Source organism: Heterodontus francisci, chromosome 2 (assembly GCF_036365525.1).
Source record: "Heterodontus francisci isolate sHetFra1 chromosome 2, sHetFra1.hap1, whole genome shotgun sequence".
NCBI lineage: Eukaryota > Metazoa > Chordata > Chondrichthyes > Heterodontiformes > Heterodontidae > Heterodontus > Heterodontus francisci.
The window spans coordinates 45,938,446-45,953,367 of record NC_090372.1 but is presented as its reverse complement, the minus strand read 5'-3'; the positions used below and the strand labels follow the sequence as shown (position 1 = coordinate 45,953,367).

The window sequence follows — 14,922 nt, the reverse complement described above, 5'->3', positions numbered from 1 at the left end:
GAAGGAACCAAGTATATTATAGCCAAATTTACTAATGAGACAAAGATAGGCTGGAAAGCAAGTTGTGAGGATGACACAAAGAGCATGCAACGAGATATAGATAGGTTAAGTGAGTGGGCAAAAATTTGGCAGATGGAGTTTAATGTGGGAAAATGTGAGGTTGTCCACTTTGACAGGAAGACTAGAAATGTAGATTATTTACATGGGAGACTGCAGAATGCTGCAGTACAGAGGCATCTAGATGTCCTCATGCGAGTATAACAAGTGAGAATGCAGGTACAGCAAGTTATTCAGAAGGCAAATGGAATGTTGGCATTTATTGCAAGGGGGCTACAGTATAAAAGTTGGGAAGTTTTGCTACAACTGTACAGGGCATTGGTGCATCCATACCTTTTTTTAAAAATTCATTTGTGGGATGTGGGTGTCACTGACTAGGCCAGTATTTATTGCCCATCCCTAATTGTGCTTAAACTGATTGGCTTGCGAGGCTATTTCAGAGTCAACCACATTGCTATGGGACTGGAGTCACATGTAGGCCAGACCAGATGAGGAGAGCAGAGTTCCTCCCCTAAAGGACATTGGTGAACCAGATTGTTTTTCTACAACAATGGTTTTATGGTCATTAGACTGGCTTTTAATTCTAGACTTTTTATTAATTGAATTCAAATTTCACCATCTGCTGTGGTGGGATTTGAACCCATGTCCTCAGAGCATTAGCCTAGCCAAGCCATCTGGATTACTAATCCAGGGAAACAACCATTATACCACCACCTCCCCTAAAGTAGACTTCTGGTCTTCTTACTTAAGGTACTGCATTGGAGGCAGTTCAGAGAAGTTTCACTCAGTTGATTCCTAGGATTAAGGGGTTGCCTTATAAGGAAAGTTTTTTTAATTCATTCATGGGATGTGGGCATCGCTGGCTAGGTCAGCATTTATTGCCCATCCCTAATTGCCCTCGAGAAGGTGGCGGTGAGCTACCTGCTTGAACCGCTGCAGTCCATGTGAGGTTTGTACACAGTGCTGTTAGGAAGAGAGAGTTCCAGGATTTTGACCCAGCGACAGTGAAGGAACGGCAATATAGTTCCAAGTCAGGATGGTGTGTGATTTGGAGGGGAACTTGCAGGTGGTGGTGTTCCCATGCATTTGCTGCCCTTGTCCTTCTAGTTGATAGAGGTCGCAGGTTTGGAAGGTGCTATCTAGGAGCCTTGGTGCATTGCTGCAGTGCATCTTGTAGGTGGTACACACTGCTGTCACTGTGCATCGGTGGTGGAGGGAGTGAATGTTTGTCGATAGGGTGCCAATCAAGCGGGCTGCTTTGTCCTGGATGGTGTCGAGCTTCTTGCGTGTTGTTGGAGCTGCACCCATCCAGGCAAGTGGAGAGTATTCCATCACACTCCTGACTTATGTCTTGTAGATGGTGGACAGGCTTTGAGGAGTCAGGAGGGGAGTTACTGCAAGATTCCTAGCCTCTGACCTGTTCTTGTAACCACAGTATTTATATGGCTAATCCAGTGCAGTTTCTGGTCAATGGTAGCCCCTAGGATGTTGATAGTGGGGGATTCAGAGATGGTAATGCCATTGAATGTCAAGAGGAGATGGTCTTTTGAAGATGGTCATTGCCTGGCACTTGTGTGGCGCAAATGTTACTTGCCACTCATCAGCCCAAGCCTGGATATTGTCCAGGTCTTGATTGCACAATGTTCAGCACCATTCGTAGAAATGCAGCATCAGCAAACATCCCCACTTCTGACTTTATGATTGATGAAGCAGCTGAAGATGGTTGGGCCTAGGACAGTACCCTGAGGAACTCCTGCAGTGATGTCCTGCAGCTCAGATGATTGACCTCCAACAACCACAACCATCTTCCTTTGCACTAGGTATGACTCCAACCAGCAGAGAGTTTTCCCCCTAATTCCCATTGACTTCAGTTTTGCTAGGGCTCCTGGATGCCATAATTGGTCAAATGAGCAGGTTGAGCCTATACTCGTTGGAGTTCAGAAGAGAAGTGATCTTATTGATACATACATGATGCTGAGAGGGCTTGACAGGGTAGATGCTGAGAGGATGTTTCCTCTCGTGAGGGAAATCTAGAAATAGGGGGCACAGTTTCAAAATAAGGGATCTCCCATTTAAAACGGAGATGAGGAAGAATTTTTTCTCTCAGAGGCTCGTTAATCTTTGGAATTCTGTACCCCAGACAGCAGTGGAGGCTGGGTCATTGAACATATTCAAGGCTGAGTTGGACAGATTTTTGATCTACAAGGGAATCAAGGGTTATTGGGGCAGGCAGGAAAGTGAAGCTAAGGCCACAATCAAATTAGCCATGATCTTATTGAATGGCACAGCAGGATGAGATGCCAAATGGACTATTCCTGCTCCTCTTTCTTAGGCTATGTTCTTATGTTCTCTACTCCTCTGGCCATGATTTCCTTACTGTTGCCACACATCACACAGTTGATTTTTATGTTAGATGTCTTGTTTTTAAACCTTAGTGGCTGCCTACGATGGAAATACATGATGAAATGTCTAGAAATATCAAACTGAATAACATGACTTGCACCAGGCTAGAGGTTTTGAGTTCCATCAAAACTTCCTTGCAGTTTTCCTTCCTTTTGCCCACAAAGGATTTTCTAGCTCCCAACTTGGATAAATTGGAAATTCAATGTGTGGTGGAATGACTGGTGCCATATTCTTGCACTCCATGTTGGATTGCCCAATGACTGTCTGCCATGATAATTTAACAATTTAGAATCCGTTTACCAGTGCTTTTAAAAGAAAGAAGTACTCTCATGAGGATGTGATACTCACCATAATTGTGTGTTTCGGAAACTTAGCCCGGACAGTTTTCACAGATTCCACAAAGTATTCTGAGTAACCATTTGCAACGTCCAGACAGATGTATTTGATGGTTGGGATTGTTTCCAGAATCATGTAAAGCTTGTCCAAGTCTGTCAGACCAGTGCCTGAGCTAACGGCTATATGCTGAAGACAGAAGGATATCAAGATACAGAAAGAAAGGGAATTAGAGAATGATTTATTTGGATTCTTCTTAAAGCTCTGCTGTATGCAAAAAGTTACAGGGGGCTTGATGAGTAACTTTACAAATTCATGTTCAGGATAGAGCTTTGCCCACTTGGAATGCATATCAAAAATGTAGGTGCAAAAGTTAGCATGCCTCATGTTTTTCTGTTCCTTAACACCATTCGACAGAAAATCTTTTCAGGTCTCACTGACCTCCATGCCCAAATTCCAATTATGCAATCCCATCTGATGGGCACAGAAAGTCTGAGCCAAAAGATACATTCATTAAATTTATGCTCCTGTGTCACTGAGCCATTAGAAAACAGGTATAAGGTCTAATTATAATTTGGGTTCAGACAGTAGGTTCGGCCACAATATTAATGAGGACAAACTTGACCTTCCATGTCGTCTACACTGAGGACAAAGATAACCTGTTGTTGCTGCCCATCCCCCACTGAGCAAAGATTTCTCTTCCTCATTCACCCACCAAGCACAAATTGCCACAGGAGATTGACTAGGGTACCAAAATATACAAAGCACTACTCCACTACCTTAACTGTAAATGTGGTTAGCAGAGCAGAGTGTTGGTAGTGTTTATCACAGCACAGATAATCTGGTGGTTCTATTTCATCCCATAATAAAACACAAGTTTCTGAGATAATACCTCAAGACATTCAGGATGAGAAGCTGCAAACTTCTTCCACTCTTCCAGAGCATAGTGTTTATGAATGGCAGTAAACATCACAAACTGCAAAAGAAACGACAGTAGAGTCTCAGAAATGGACAGATAATGGGCAATCAGTACATCTGATGTTCCCAGTAGGAAGTAGCACTCCCAGGTACAATATCTGGGGAATCACAAAGTGACTCCAATATATGCTACATTGGGAATGCCAGGATCACAGAATCACCATTATAGAGTCACTTTTATATGCATAGCTGTTACAACCTTGTTCAAGGTCATACATGGTTTCCACACTTGGCACCCAAGCCAGGGTATATTTTCAAATTAATAAAGCTTCTTGCCTGCAAAGGCCTGTATGGATCTTGATCTATGGCCTAGTTTGAAATGGCTTTAGCATCATGGTGACAGTGGGAGGCTCAAGCCAGTTATTACAGCTTGTTCCTCATAGTCAGACAAATAAAGCAAACGAGTGCATGATTTCAATAGAAAGAATAAACATTTTTAAAATGCTGTTGAAGAAATGCTGTGAATTATGAAACATTTTATGCTTCCATATGTTCTCCAATATTAATTTATAATTATAATCGGCATTTAAAAGTTGCAAACAAGCTGTGGCTTTGGTATGATAACAGTTGAAATGAGCTGCAGTGTAGTAGATGAAATACAGTATTGATTGTCATGATAATGCTGTAGTAAGCCAAGTCCTGGCATTTTAGTGAGGGTGGGGTATGTGTTCATGTGGTGCTGTTAACCGCAACTAGTTCCTAATCAACTAATGATGTGTGGGAGGAGTACATAAGCAGTCTTATGACAAATTATGCATTCATAATGCTGATTATGGAGGACTCATACAAACATACGAATCAGGAACACGAGTAGGCTATTCAGCCCCTCGAGCCTGCCCTGTCATTTGATAAGATCATGGTTAATCTGATTGCAGCCTCAACTCTACTTTCCTGTCTACTTGCTATAACCTTTGACTCCCTTGTTAATCAAGAATCTATCTAACACAGCTTAAAAATATTCAATGACCCTGCCTCCACTGTTCTCTGTGCAAGAGAATTCCACAGACTAACAACCTTCTGAGAAAAAAAATTCTCATCGGTCTTAAATGGGCGACTCAATTTTTAAACTGTGCCCCCTGTCTCTCTCTTAAGGGGAAATATCCTCTCAGCATCCACCCGATCAAATCCCCTCAGTATATTATGTTTCAATAAGATCATTCTTCTAAACTCCAACGGATACAGGCCCAAACTGTCCAACCTTTCCTCGTAAGATAGCGCCTTCATCCCAGGAATCAGAACCTTCTATGAGCTGCTTCTAATGCAATTATTTCCTTTAAGTAAGGAGACCCAAATTGTACACAGTACTCCAGACGTGGTCTCACCAATAACGCCCTGTACAACTGTAGCAAAATTTCCTTACTTTTATATTCCATTCCCTTTGCAATAAACAATAACATTCCATTTGCCTTCCTAATCACTTGCTGTACCTGCATACTAACTTTTTATGAATCATGCACCAGGACACTCTTTTTAAATTCTGTCCAATCTTCTGACCTACCATTAATCTTTGCAGAATTGTACGCTTTTTCTTTCAATTTGACACTCTCCTAACCTTGCATAGTGCCTCCTTCTCAGAGTCTTTCTTTCACATTGTAATGTAACTTTGCTGAGTGTTATGAAATATCTCCTTAAAAGTCTGCCACTCGACAATTGTGCAGCCATTGAAGGTCATGGGGAAGGTGGATGGGCTTTTTTCTTGTTCGAGATGGTCATTACACGAATATATGAACATACAAATTAGCAGGAATACGCAACTCGGCAACATCACGGCTGCTCTGATTGTAACCTCAACTTCACATTCCCACCTACCCCTGATAATCTTTCATCCTCTTGCTTAGAGAATCTATCGACCTCTGCCTTAAAAATACTCAAAGACTCTGCTTCCACTGCTTATGAGGAAAAGAGTTCCAAAGATTCATGACCCTCAGAGAAAGAAATTCTCTTCATCTCTGTCTTAAATGGGCGACCCCTTATTTTAAAACAGTGACCCCTAGTTCTAGATTCTTCATCCAAGTCATTAATATAGAGTGTAAATAGCTGAGGCCCCAGCAATGATCCTTGCGGCACCCCACTATTCACTGCCTGCCAACTTGAAAATGCCCCATTTATGCCCACTCTCTGCTTCCTCTTAACCGATCCTCTAACCACCCTAATATATTACCCCCAACACCATGAGCCCTTATCTGATCTATTAATCTTTTATGTGGCACCTTACTGAATGCCATTTTAAAATCCAGGTGTACTACATCTACTGGTCCCCTTTATCTACCCTACTAGTTACATCCTCAAAAAACTCTAATAAATTTGTCAAACAGGATCCCCCTTCAGTAAAACCATGCTGACTTGTTCTAATCATACTATGCTTTTCCAAGTGCAATGTTAAGACTTCTTTAATAAGTGTCATGCTAAGCCCCCACCTGCCAAAAATGAGGCACATTAATTTGGTCATGAACATTGTTACTGGAGAGATGAAAGGACTTGTTAAACAGATCAGCTGTGGCTGAAAAAGACATTTGCATATTAACAGACAGTGATTGGAAGGACAAAGGACCATTCCCTGACACCATTCAACCCACAATGGACCTTGATCACCAGGTATTGTGTGCAAGAGAAGCATTCCAGAGACTGCTAAGGTGATACAATCCAAGACGTGGTCAGACCAGTTAGTCACATGACTAACCTGCTTGGCAACCTGTTTTCTGAATTGTACAAACAGTTTGAACAGAGTGTTTTTGCTCCTGGACTAAGAAGATCTCACCTGCCTGCTCCCATCTCTTTCTCACAAGCCTCTGAATCCACTGAAGACACATGAACCCCAAGAGAGAAAAGTCTCCTACAGCAAACAAGGTTTATGAAGAATACTGGGCCCCAACGAAAAAGATCTACCTACAATCAAGGACTCTATAGTGAGCTCGAAGAACCATAACAAAAACTCTTCAGATATTGCCTCAAACTTTTCCACTTTATTTTTTTCTTCTGCTCTTTTTTGTCTCTATTTTGCATGTCTGTATCGTGTATGCATGCTGGCATGGGCGCGTCATGTATCCAAAGGCGTCAAGCCAATTAGAGTTTAAGTTAAATAAATTTCAATCTTTCTGCTTTAAACCTAAGAAAAGCTGTTTGTGCTAGTTTCTTTGCCTTATAATTTGAAAGCGGTGAACAAGGCTTCACCAAGGGGGATCTAAAAACAGTGTGTTTACAATTAAACACTGTTATGGTAAGACCAGGTGAAGGCTGAAAGGAACCCCGAGACACCTTTCTCACCTGGTCGTAACAATAGTTTCCAGCATCTTCCCAACAACTGATGTTAGGCTAAGTGGCCTACAGTTCCCGGTTTTCTCTCTACCTCCTTTCTTGAAAAGCCGTGTAATGTTTGTCAATTTCCAATATGACGGGACCATTCCTGAATATAAAAAATTCTGGAAAATCATAGCCAGCGCATCCACCATCTCTGCAACTATCTCTTTTAGAACCCTAGGATGTAGGCCATATGTTCCCGGGGACTTGTCAGATGTCAGTCCTCAAGTTTCTCCAATATTTTTCCTCGGCTGATATCAATATTTTTAATTTCCTCACTCTTTTCAACCCCTAGGTACTGCCTATTTCTGGTATGGAACTTGTGTCTTCTACTGTGAAGACAGACACAAAGTATTTGGTTCAAGGCTTCTGCCATTTCCTCATTCCCCAGGATGATTCTCCTGCCTCTGCCTCTAAGGGACCAACGTCTACTTTAGCTATTTTCTTCCTTTTTTATGTACTTATAATAGCTCTTACAATCTGTTTTTATATTGCTGGCTAGTTTGCTTTCATGTTCTATTTTTTTCCCTCATCAACGTTTTGGTGACCCTTTGCTGGTTTCTAAAACACTCCAATCCTCAGACTTGCTACTATTTTTGGCAGCATTACAAGCCTCTTCTTTTAGTCTGATACTCTCCTTAAATTCCTGAGTGAGCCATGGATGGGTCTTTCTTGACAAGTTTTTGAACAGAATGTACTTTTGTTGAACTCTTTGAATTGTTTCTTTAAATGTTTCCCACTGTTCATTTACTGCCATACCTTCCAGTCTATTTACCCAATTAACCTTAGCCAGTTCTCCCTTTATACCTTCGTAATTGGCTTCATTTAAGATTCTTGTTTGTGATTGAAATGTGTCAATTTCAAGCTTAATATGAAATTCAATGGTATTATGATCACTATTTATCAGTTGGATCTTTTACTATGACATTGCCTATTAACCCTGCTTCATTACACAGTACTAGATCTAAAATAGCTTTATCCCTAGTCGGTTCTATAATGCATTTGCTCCAAGAAACTGTCATGAAAGCATTCTACAAATTCATCTTCTAGACCACTGTTGTTAATTTAATTGTCCCAGTCCATATGCAAGTTAAAGTCCCGTACAATTAATACATTACATTTTTTTACACGCTCCAATAATTTCCCCTTTAATGTTCTGTCCAATAGAATAACTACTGTTAAGGGGCCTGTAAACTATTCCCACCAGTGTTTTCTGACTCCTGCTATTCCTAATTTCCACCAAACTGATTCCACTTCATGATATTCTGAGGCCAGATCTCTTCTTAATGCCCTTATGCTATCCTTTACAATCAATCTCCACATTTAAGAAAGGATATACTTGCACTGAAGGCAGTGTAGCAAAGATTTACTAAATTGGTCCCCGGGATGAGGGGGCTGACTGATGAGAGGCTGAGTAAATTGGGCCTATATTCTCTGGAGTGTAGAAGAATGAGAGCCGATCTAATTGAGACATACGAGATTCTGAAAGGGCTTGACAGGGTAGAAGCTGAGAGATTGTTCACATTGGTAGGGAACCTAGACCACGGGGGCAGTCACTGGGTAAGAGGCCAATCATTCAGGACTGAGATGAGGAGAAATTACTTCACTGAAAGGGTTGTGAGTCTTTGGAATTCTCTACCCCAGAGGGTTGTGGATGCTCCATCATTGAGTACATTTAAGGCTGGGACAGATAGATATTTGGTCTCACAGGGAATCAAGGGATATAGGGAGCAGGCAGGAAAGTGGAACTGACGCCCAAGATCAGCCATGATCGGACTGAATGGCAGAGCAGGCTCGAAGGGCCATATGGTTTACTTCTGCTCCTATTTCTTGTGTTCTTGTATTTTCCACATTCACCCTGTCACGGCCCCTTAGGATCTTGGATGTTTCAATCAAGTCACCTCTTACTCTTCTAAACTCCAGCAGATACAAGCCTAGCCTGTCCAACCTTTCCTCTCAAGACAACCTGCCCATTCCAAGTTATTAGTCTAGTAAACCTTCTCTGAACTGCTTCCAATGCATTTACATCCTTCTTTAAATAAAGAGACCAATATTGTACACAGTACTCCAGATGTGGTCTCACCAATGCCCTGTATAACTGAAGCATAACCTCTCTACTTTTGTGTTCAATTCCCCTTACCATAAATGATAACTTTCTACTGGCTTTCCTTATTATGTGCTGTACCTGCATACTAACCTTCTGCAATTCATACACTAGGCCACCCAGATCCCTCTGCATCTCAGAGCTCCGCAATCTCTCACCATTTAGATAATATGCTTCTTTTTATTATTCCTGCCAAAATGGACAATTTCACATTTTCCCACATTATACTCCACATTATATTGCCAGATCCTTGCCCACTCACTTAACCTATCTATATCCCTTTGTAGCCACCTTATGTCCTCTTCTCAACTTACTTTCCTACCTATCTTTGTGTCATCAACAAATTTAGCAACCATACCTTCGGTCCCTTCATCCAAGTCATTTAATTAAATTGTAAAAAGTTGAGGTCCCAGCACTGATCCCTGCGGCACACCACTCGTTACATCTTGCCAACCAGAAAATGACTCATTTATGCCTACTCTTTCTTGTTAGCTCGCCAGTCTTCTTTCCATGCCAATATGTTACCCTCCTACACCAAGAGCTTTTATTTTCCACAATAGCCTTTGATGTGGAACCTTCTCAAATACCTTCTGGAAATCTAAGTACAATACATCCACTGGTTCCCCTTTATCCACAGAACATGTTACTTCTTCAAAGAACTCCAATAAATTGGTTAAACATGATTTCCCTTTCACAAAACCATGTTGACTCTGCCTGATTACCTTCAATTTTTCTAAATGCCCTGCTATAACTTCTTTAATAACTTTTAACATTTTCCTTAAGACAGATGTTAAGCTAACTGGCCTGTTTCCTGCTTTCTGTCTCCCTCCCTTTTTGAATAAAGGAGGTACATTCACTATTTTCCGATCTAATGGAACCTTCCCTGAATCGAGGGTATTTTTGAAAATTAAGAACAATGCATCAAATATCTCACTAGCCACTTCTTTTAAGACCCTAGGATGAAGTCCATCAGGACCCGGGGACTTGTCAGACCGCAGCTCCAACTATTTGCTCAGTACCACTTCCCTGGTGATTGTAATTTTCTGGGGTTCTTTCCTCCCTTCCATTTCCTGAATTACAGCTATTACTGGGTGTTACTTGTATCCTCTATAGTGAAGACCGATGCAAAATACCCGTTCAATTCATCTGCTGTCTTCTTATTTTCCATTATTAATTCTCCAGCCTCACTTTCTATAGGACCAATGCTCACTTTGTTAACTCTTTTCTTTTTAAAATATCGATAGAAACTCTTCATATGTTTTTATATTTCTAGCTAGCTTTCTCTCGTATTCTAATTTTTTCTTCCTTGTTAATCTTTGTCATTCTTTGCTGTTTTTTTTATATTCTGTCCAATCTTCTGACTTGCCACCATCTTTGCGCAATTATATACTTTTTCTTTAAGTTTGATACTATCTAACTTTTTTAGTTAACCACGGATGGTGGGTCCTCCCCTTGAAATTTTACTTTCTCGTTGGAATGTATCTATTCTGTGTATTCTGAAATATCCCCTTAAATATCTGCGACTGCATCTCTATTGACCCATCCCTTAACCTAATTTGCCAGTTCACTTTAGCTAGCACTGCTTTCATGCTCTCATAATTGCCTCTATTTAAGTATAAAATACTAGTCTTGGACCCATTCTTCTCTCCCTCAAACTGAATGCAAAATTCAATCAAATTATGATCGTTGCTGCCTAGGCACGCCTTCACTATGAGGTCATTAATTAATCCTATCTCATTGCACAATACCAGGTCTAGTATAGCCTGCTCTCTGGTTGGCTCCAGAACGTACTGTACTAAGAAACTATCCCGAAAACATTCTATGATCTCTTCATCTAGGCTACCTTTGCCCATCTGAATTTTCCAGTCTATAGGTAAATTAAAATCCCCCATGATTATCGCCGTACCTTTCTGACAAGCTCCCGTCATTTCTTCCTTTATACCTTGTCGTACCATGTGATTACTGTTTGGGGGCCTGTACACCACTCTATAAGTGACTTCTTTGCTTTATTATTTCTCATCTCTACCCAAATCACTTCTACATCTGGTTTCCTGAACTTGGGTCATCCCTCTCTATTGTGCTAATACGATCATTAATTAACAGAGCCACTCCTCCACCTTTTCCTAGCTTCCTGTCTTTCCTAAATGTCGTATACCCTTAAATATTCAGGTCCCAATCTATCTCATCCTGCAGCCATGTCTCTATAAAGGCTATTGATCATACTTATTTATTTCTATTTGCGCCATCAGTTCATCTGTTTTGTTTCAAATGCTACGTGCACTCAGATAAAGAGCCCTTTGTTTTGTTGTTTTATTATTTTTGTAACCTCTAGCCTTATCTGATTTACTCTCAGATTTGTGCTCTCTGTCCCTTCCTGTCACAGTCTGTTTATCATTTCCCATATTAATACCATTCTCTCTTACCTTGTCTCTACTCTTTGATTTACCACCTCTTCCCAAATTTGATCCCTTGCCCCCAGTATTTAGTTTAAAACCCTCTCTACCTCCCTAGTTATGCAGCTCGCTAGAACATTGGTCCCAGCACAGTTCAGATGTAGACCATCCCAATGATACAGCCCCCACTTTCCCCAGTATTGATGCCAGTGCCCGTTGAACCAGAACCCACTTCTATTACACCAGTCTTTGAGCCATGCATTCATTTCTCTAATCTTATTTGCCCTATGCCAATTTGCACATGGCATAGGTAATAATCCAGAGATTATTACCTTTGAGGTTCTTCCTTTTAATTTAGACCCTAGCTGCGCATACTCCCTCAGCAGAACCTCGTTCCTAGTTCTACCTATATCATTGGTATGTATATGAACCACAACCACTGGATCCTCCCCCTTCCGACTGCAGGTTTCTCTGCATCCCAGAACAGATGTCCCAAACCCTGGCACCGGACAGGCAACACAGCCGCCTGGACTCTCGCTCTCGGCTGCAGAAAATTGTGTCCATCCCTGACTATGCTATCTTCTACTAACAACTACATTCCTATTTACTCCGCCTGCTTGAATGGCTTCCTGTACCATGGTGCCATGCTCTGTTCACTCATCCATCTTTTTTTTTAAAGAGATACAGCACTGAAACAGGCCCTTCGGCCCACCGAGTCTGTGCCGACCATCAACCACCCATTTATACTAATCCTATATTAATTCCATATTCCTACCACATCCCCACCAGTCCCTATATTTCCCTACCACCTACCTATACTAGGGGTAATTTATAATGGCCAATTTACCTATCAACCTGCAAGTCTTTGGCATGTGGGAGGAAACCGGAGCACCCGGAGGAAACCCACGCAGACACAGGGAGAACTTGCAAACTCCACACAGGCAGTACCCAGAATTGAACCTGGTCGCTGGAGCTGTGAGGCTGCGGTGCTAACCACTGCGCCGCCTATGCAGCACTCGCTTTCAGCCATACAGGTTGAGAGAACCTCGAACCTGTTAGACAATTGCAAAGGCTGAGGGTCCTCTGATTCTATGTCCTGGGTCCCCATAACTGCCTCACTCACAGTCACACTCTCCTGTCCCTGACCATGGACCAAATCAGAAGACCCTATCCTAAGGGGTGTGACCGCCTCCTAGTACAAAGTCTCAAGGTAGCTTTCCCCCTCCCTGATGTGTCGCAGTGTCTGCAGCTTGGCCTCCAGCTCATTAACTCTGAGCTGAAGTTCCACGAGCCGCAGACACTTACTGCAGACATGGTTGCCATGGATCACACGGTATCTGGCATTCATGTGATATGAATGTAATCTACTTTTCAGCCCAAAATTGAATATTGTCCAAGATCTGCTGTAGCTCGATATGAGTTGCTTTCATTATTAGAGGAGTTGTGAATAGAGCTCCACACTGTGGGCTCATCAACAAACACCTTATGGCAACGCTTAGGTCATTGATGAAGAAGGCGATGTTGGCTGGGATGAGGAGATTGTGATGATTGACCTCTGACAGCCACCAGCATCTTCCTGTGTGTCAGGGACAGCTTCAGTCATTGGAGAATTTCCCCTCAATTGCCTCCAGCCTTAGCCTCACCAGGGCTCTGTCATTACTTTGCCATTACTTTGTCAGATACCACCTCGATGTTTGAATTATAGAAACAGAGCACAGGTGGTGGTCATTTCAGCCCATTGTGGCTGCACTGGCTCTTTGAAACAGCAGTCATGCTTAGTTTCAAATTCCCACTTTTTGTCTGTAACCTTGTAAGTTCCTCATCCTCAAGTAACTGTCCAACACCCTTTTAAAATTATTTATGGAATCAGTTTCCACCACCTTTCAGGTAGAACGTTCCAGATCCCGAGAACTCTCCTCCTCTCCTGTCTAGGTCTTTTGCCAATGATTTTGATTCTATGACCTCTAGTTGACCTACTCACCAGGGGGATTAATTTTTCTCCATCAACTCTATCAAAACTTCTCATCATCTTGGAAACCTCTATTAGGTCAGTTCTTAGCCTTTTCTATTCCAAGGAGAACAGCCCTAACCTTTCAACCTCTCCCCATAACTGAAGTCCATCATTCCTGGTAAGATCCTAGTAAACCTTCTCTGCACCTTTTCTAAGGTCTTTACAACTTTCTTGAAATGGTGGTTCCAGAATAACGACAATATTCCAGCTGAGGCCTAACCAGTGATTTGTAAAGTTCTTGCATTATCTTTTCAGCTCTCTATTACGTTGAGGGCAGCTGTTCTTGCCTCTCCCGCATTCAGCTCTTGTGCCATGCCTGGATCAAGGCTGCAATGAACCTTCAGCTGCATGGTTCTGATGGAACCCAAATTTATGGGTTCACATATCAGGAATTTGGGCATGGAGATCAGTTAACCCGACACAGCTATCCACCCATTATCAGTACAGTTGTAGTGTAAATGCACCTTTAATCCAGAGTTGCTGCCCAAGGAAATAAATTTGGGCCCTGACTCTGGATTTACACTTCAGATGTTTACAATCACTGTGAAGTATGCATTACCTTCAATTACATTAAGATTTTGCCTATATTTTTCAATGCATTAAGATTTTCTTCAAGACTGACTCGACTTCTCTAGATATAAGAATGTAAGAAATAGGAGCAACAGTATGCCATACCGCCACTCGTGCCTGCTCCACTGATCAGTAAGATCATGGCTGATTTTCTACCTCAACACCAGCTTTTCACACTCTTCCTATATCCCTTGATTCCCTTAGTATCCAAAATTCTATCAATCTCTATCTTAAATATTCTCAACAACTGAACATCCACAAATCTCTGGCATAGAGAATTCCAAAGATTCACAACTCTGAGTGAAGAAATTTCTCCTCAACTCAGTCCTAAATGGACGACCCCTTATTCTGTGACTGTGACCCCTGGTTCTAGACTCCCCAATCGGGGAAAACTTCCCAGCATCCAGTCTATCACACCCTTAAGAATTTTATATTATTCAAATGAGGACACCTTTCATTCTTCTAAACTCCAGAGGATAAGCCTAGTCTACTCAATCTCTCCTCAAAGACAATGCCCTGTGTGCAGTTTTGGTCCCCATATTTAAGGAAGGATATACTTGCATTGGAGGCTGTACTGCAAAGGTTCACTAGATTTGTTCCTTGGATAAAGAGGGTTGTCCAATAATGAGAGACTGAGTAAATTGGTTTAGAAGAATGAGAGATGATCTCATTGAAACATACTAGATTCTGAAGGGGCTCGACAGGGGTAGACACTGTTTCAGGATAAGAGGTTTATCATTTAGGACTGAGATGAGGAGAAACTTCTTCACTCAAAG

At 41.7% G+C, this 14,922-nt stretch overlaps 1 protein-coding gene across 3 annotated transcripts in view; it reads right to left on the bottom strand.

Moving 5' to 3' along the window:
* LOC137384193 (GMP reductase 1) overlaps positions 1 to 14,922 on the bottom strand; it is a 152,776-nt gene that overhangs the window by 98,893 nt on the left and 38,961 nt on the right. For all 3 annotated transcript variants that reach the window (XM_068057844.1, XM_068057851.1, XM_068057860.1), the window contains 2 exons: positions 3,686 to 3,769; positions 2,809 to 2,982 (listed from right to left, as the gene is read on the bottom strand). In XM_068057844.1, coding sequence (XP_067913945.1) covers positions 2,809 to 2,982; positions 3,686 to 3,769 — 258 coding nt within the window. The remainder of the gene's footprint in view (positions 1 to 2,808; positions 2,983 to 3,685; positions 3,770 to 14,922) is intronic.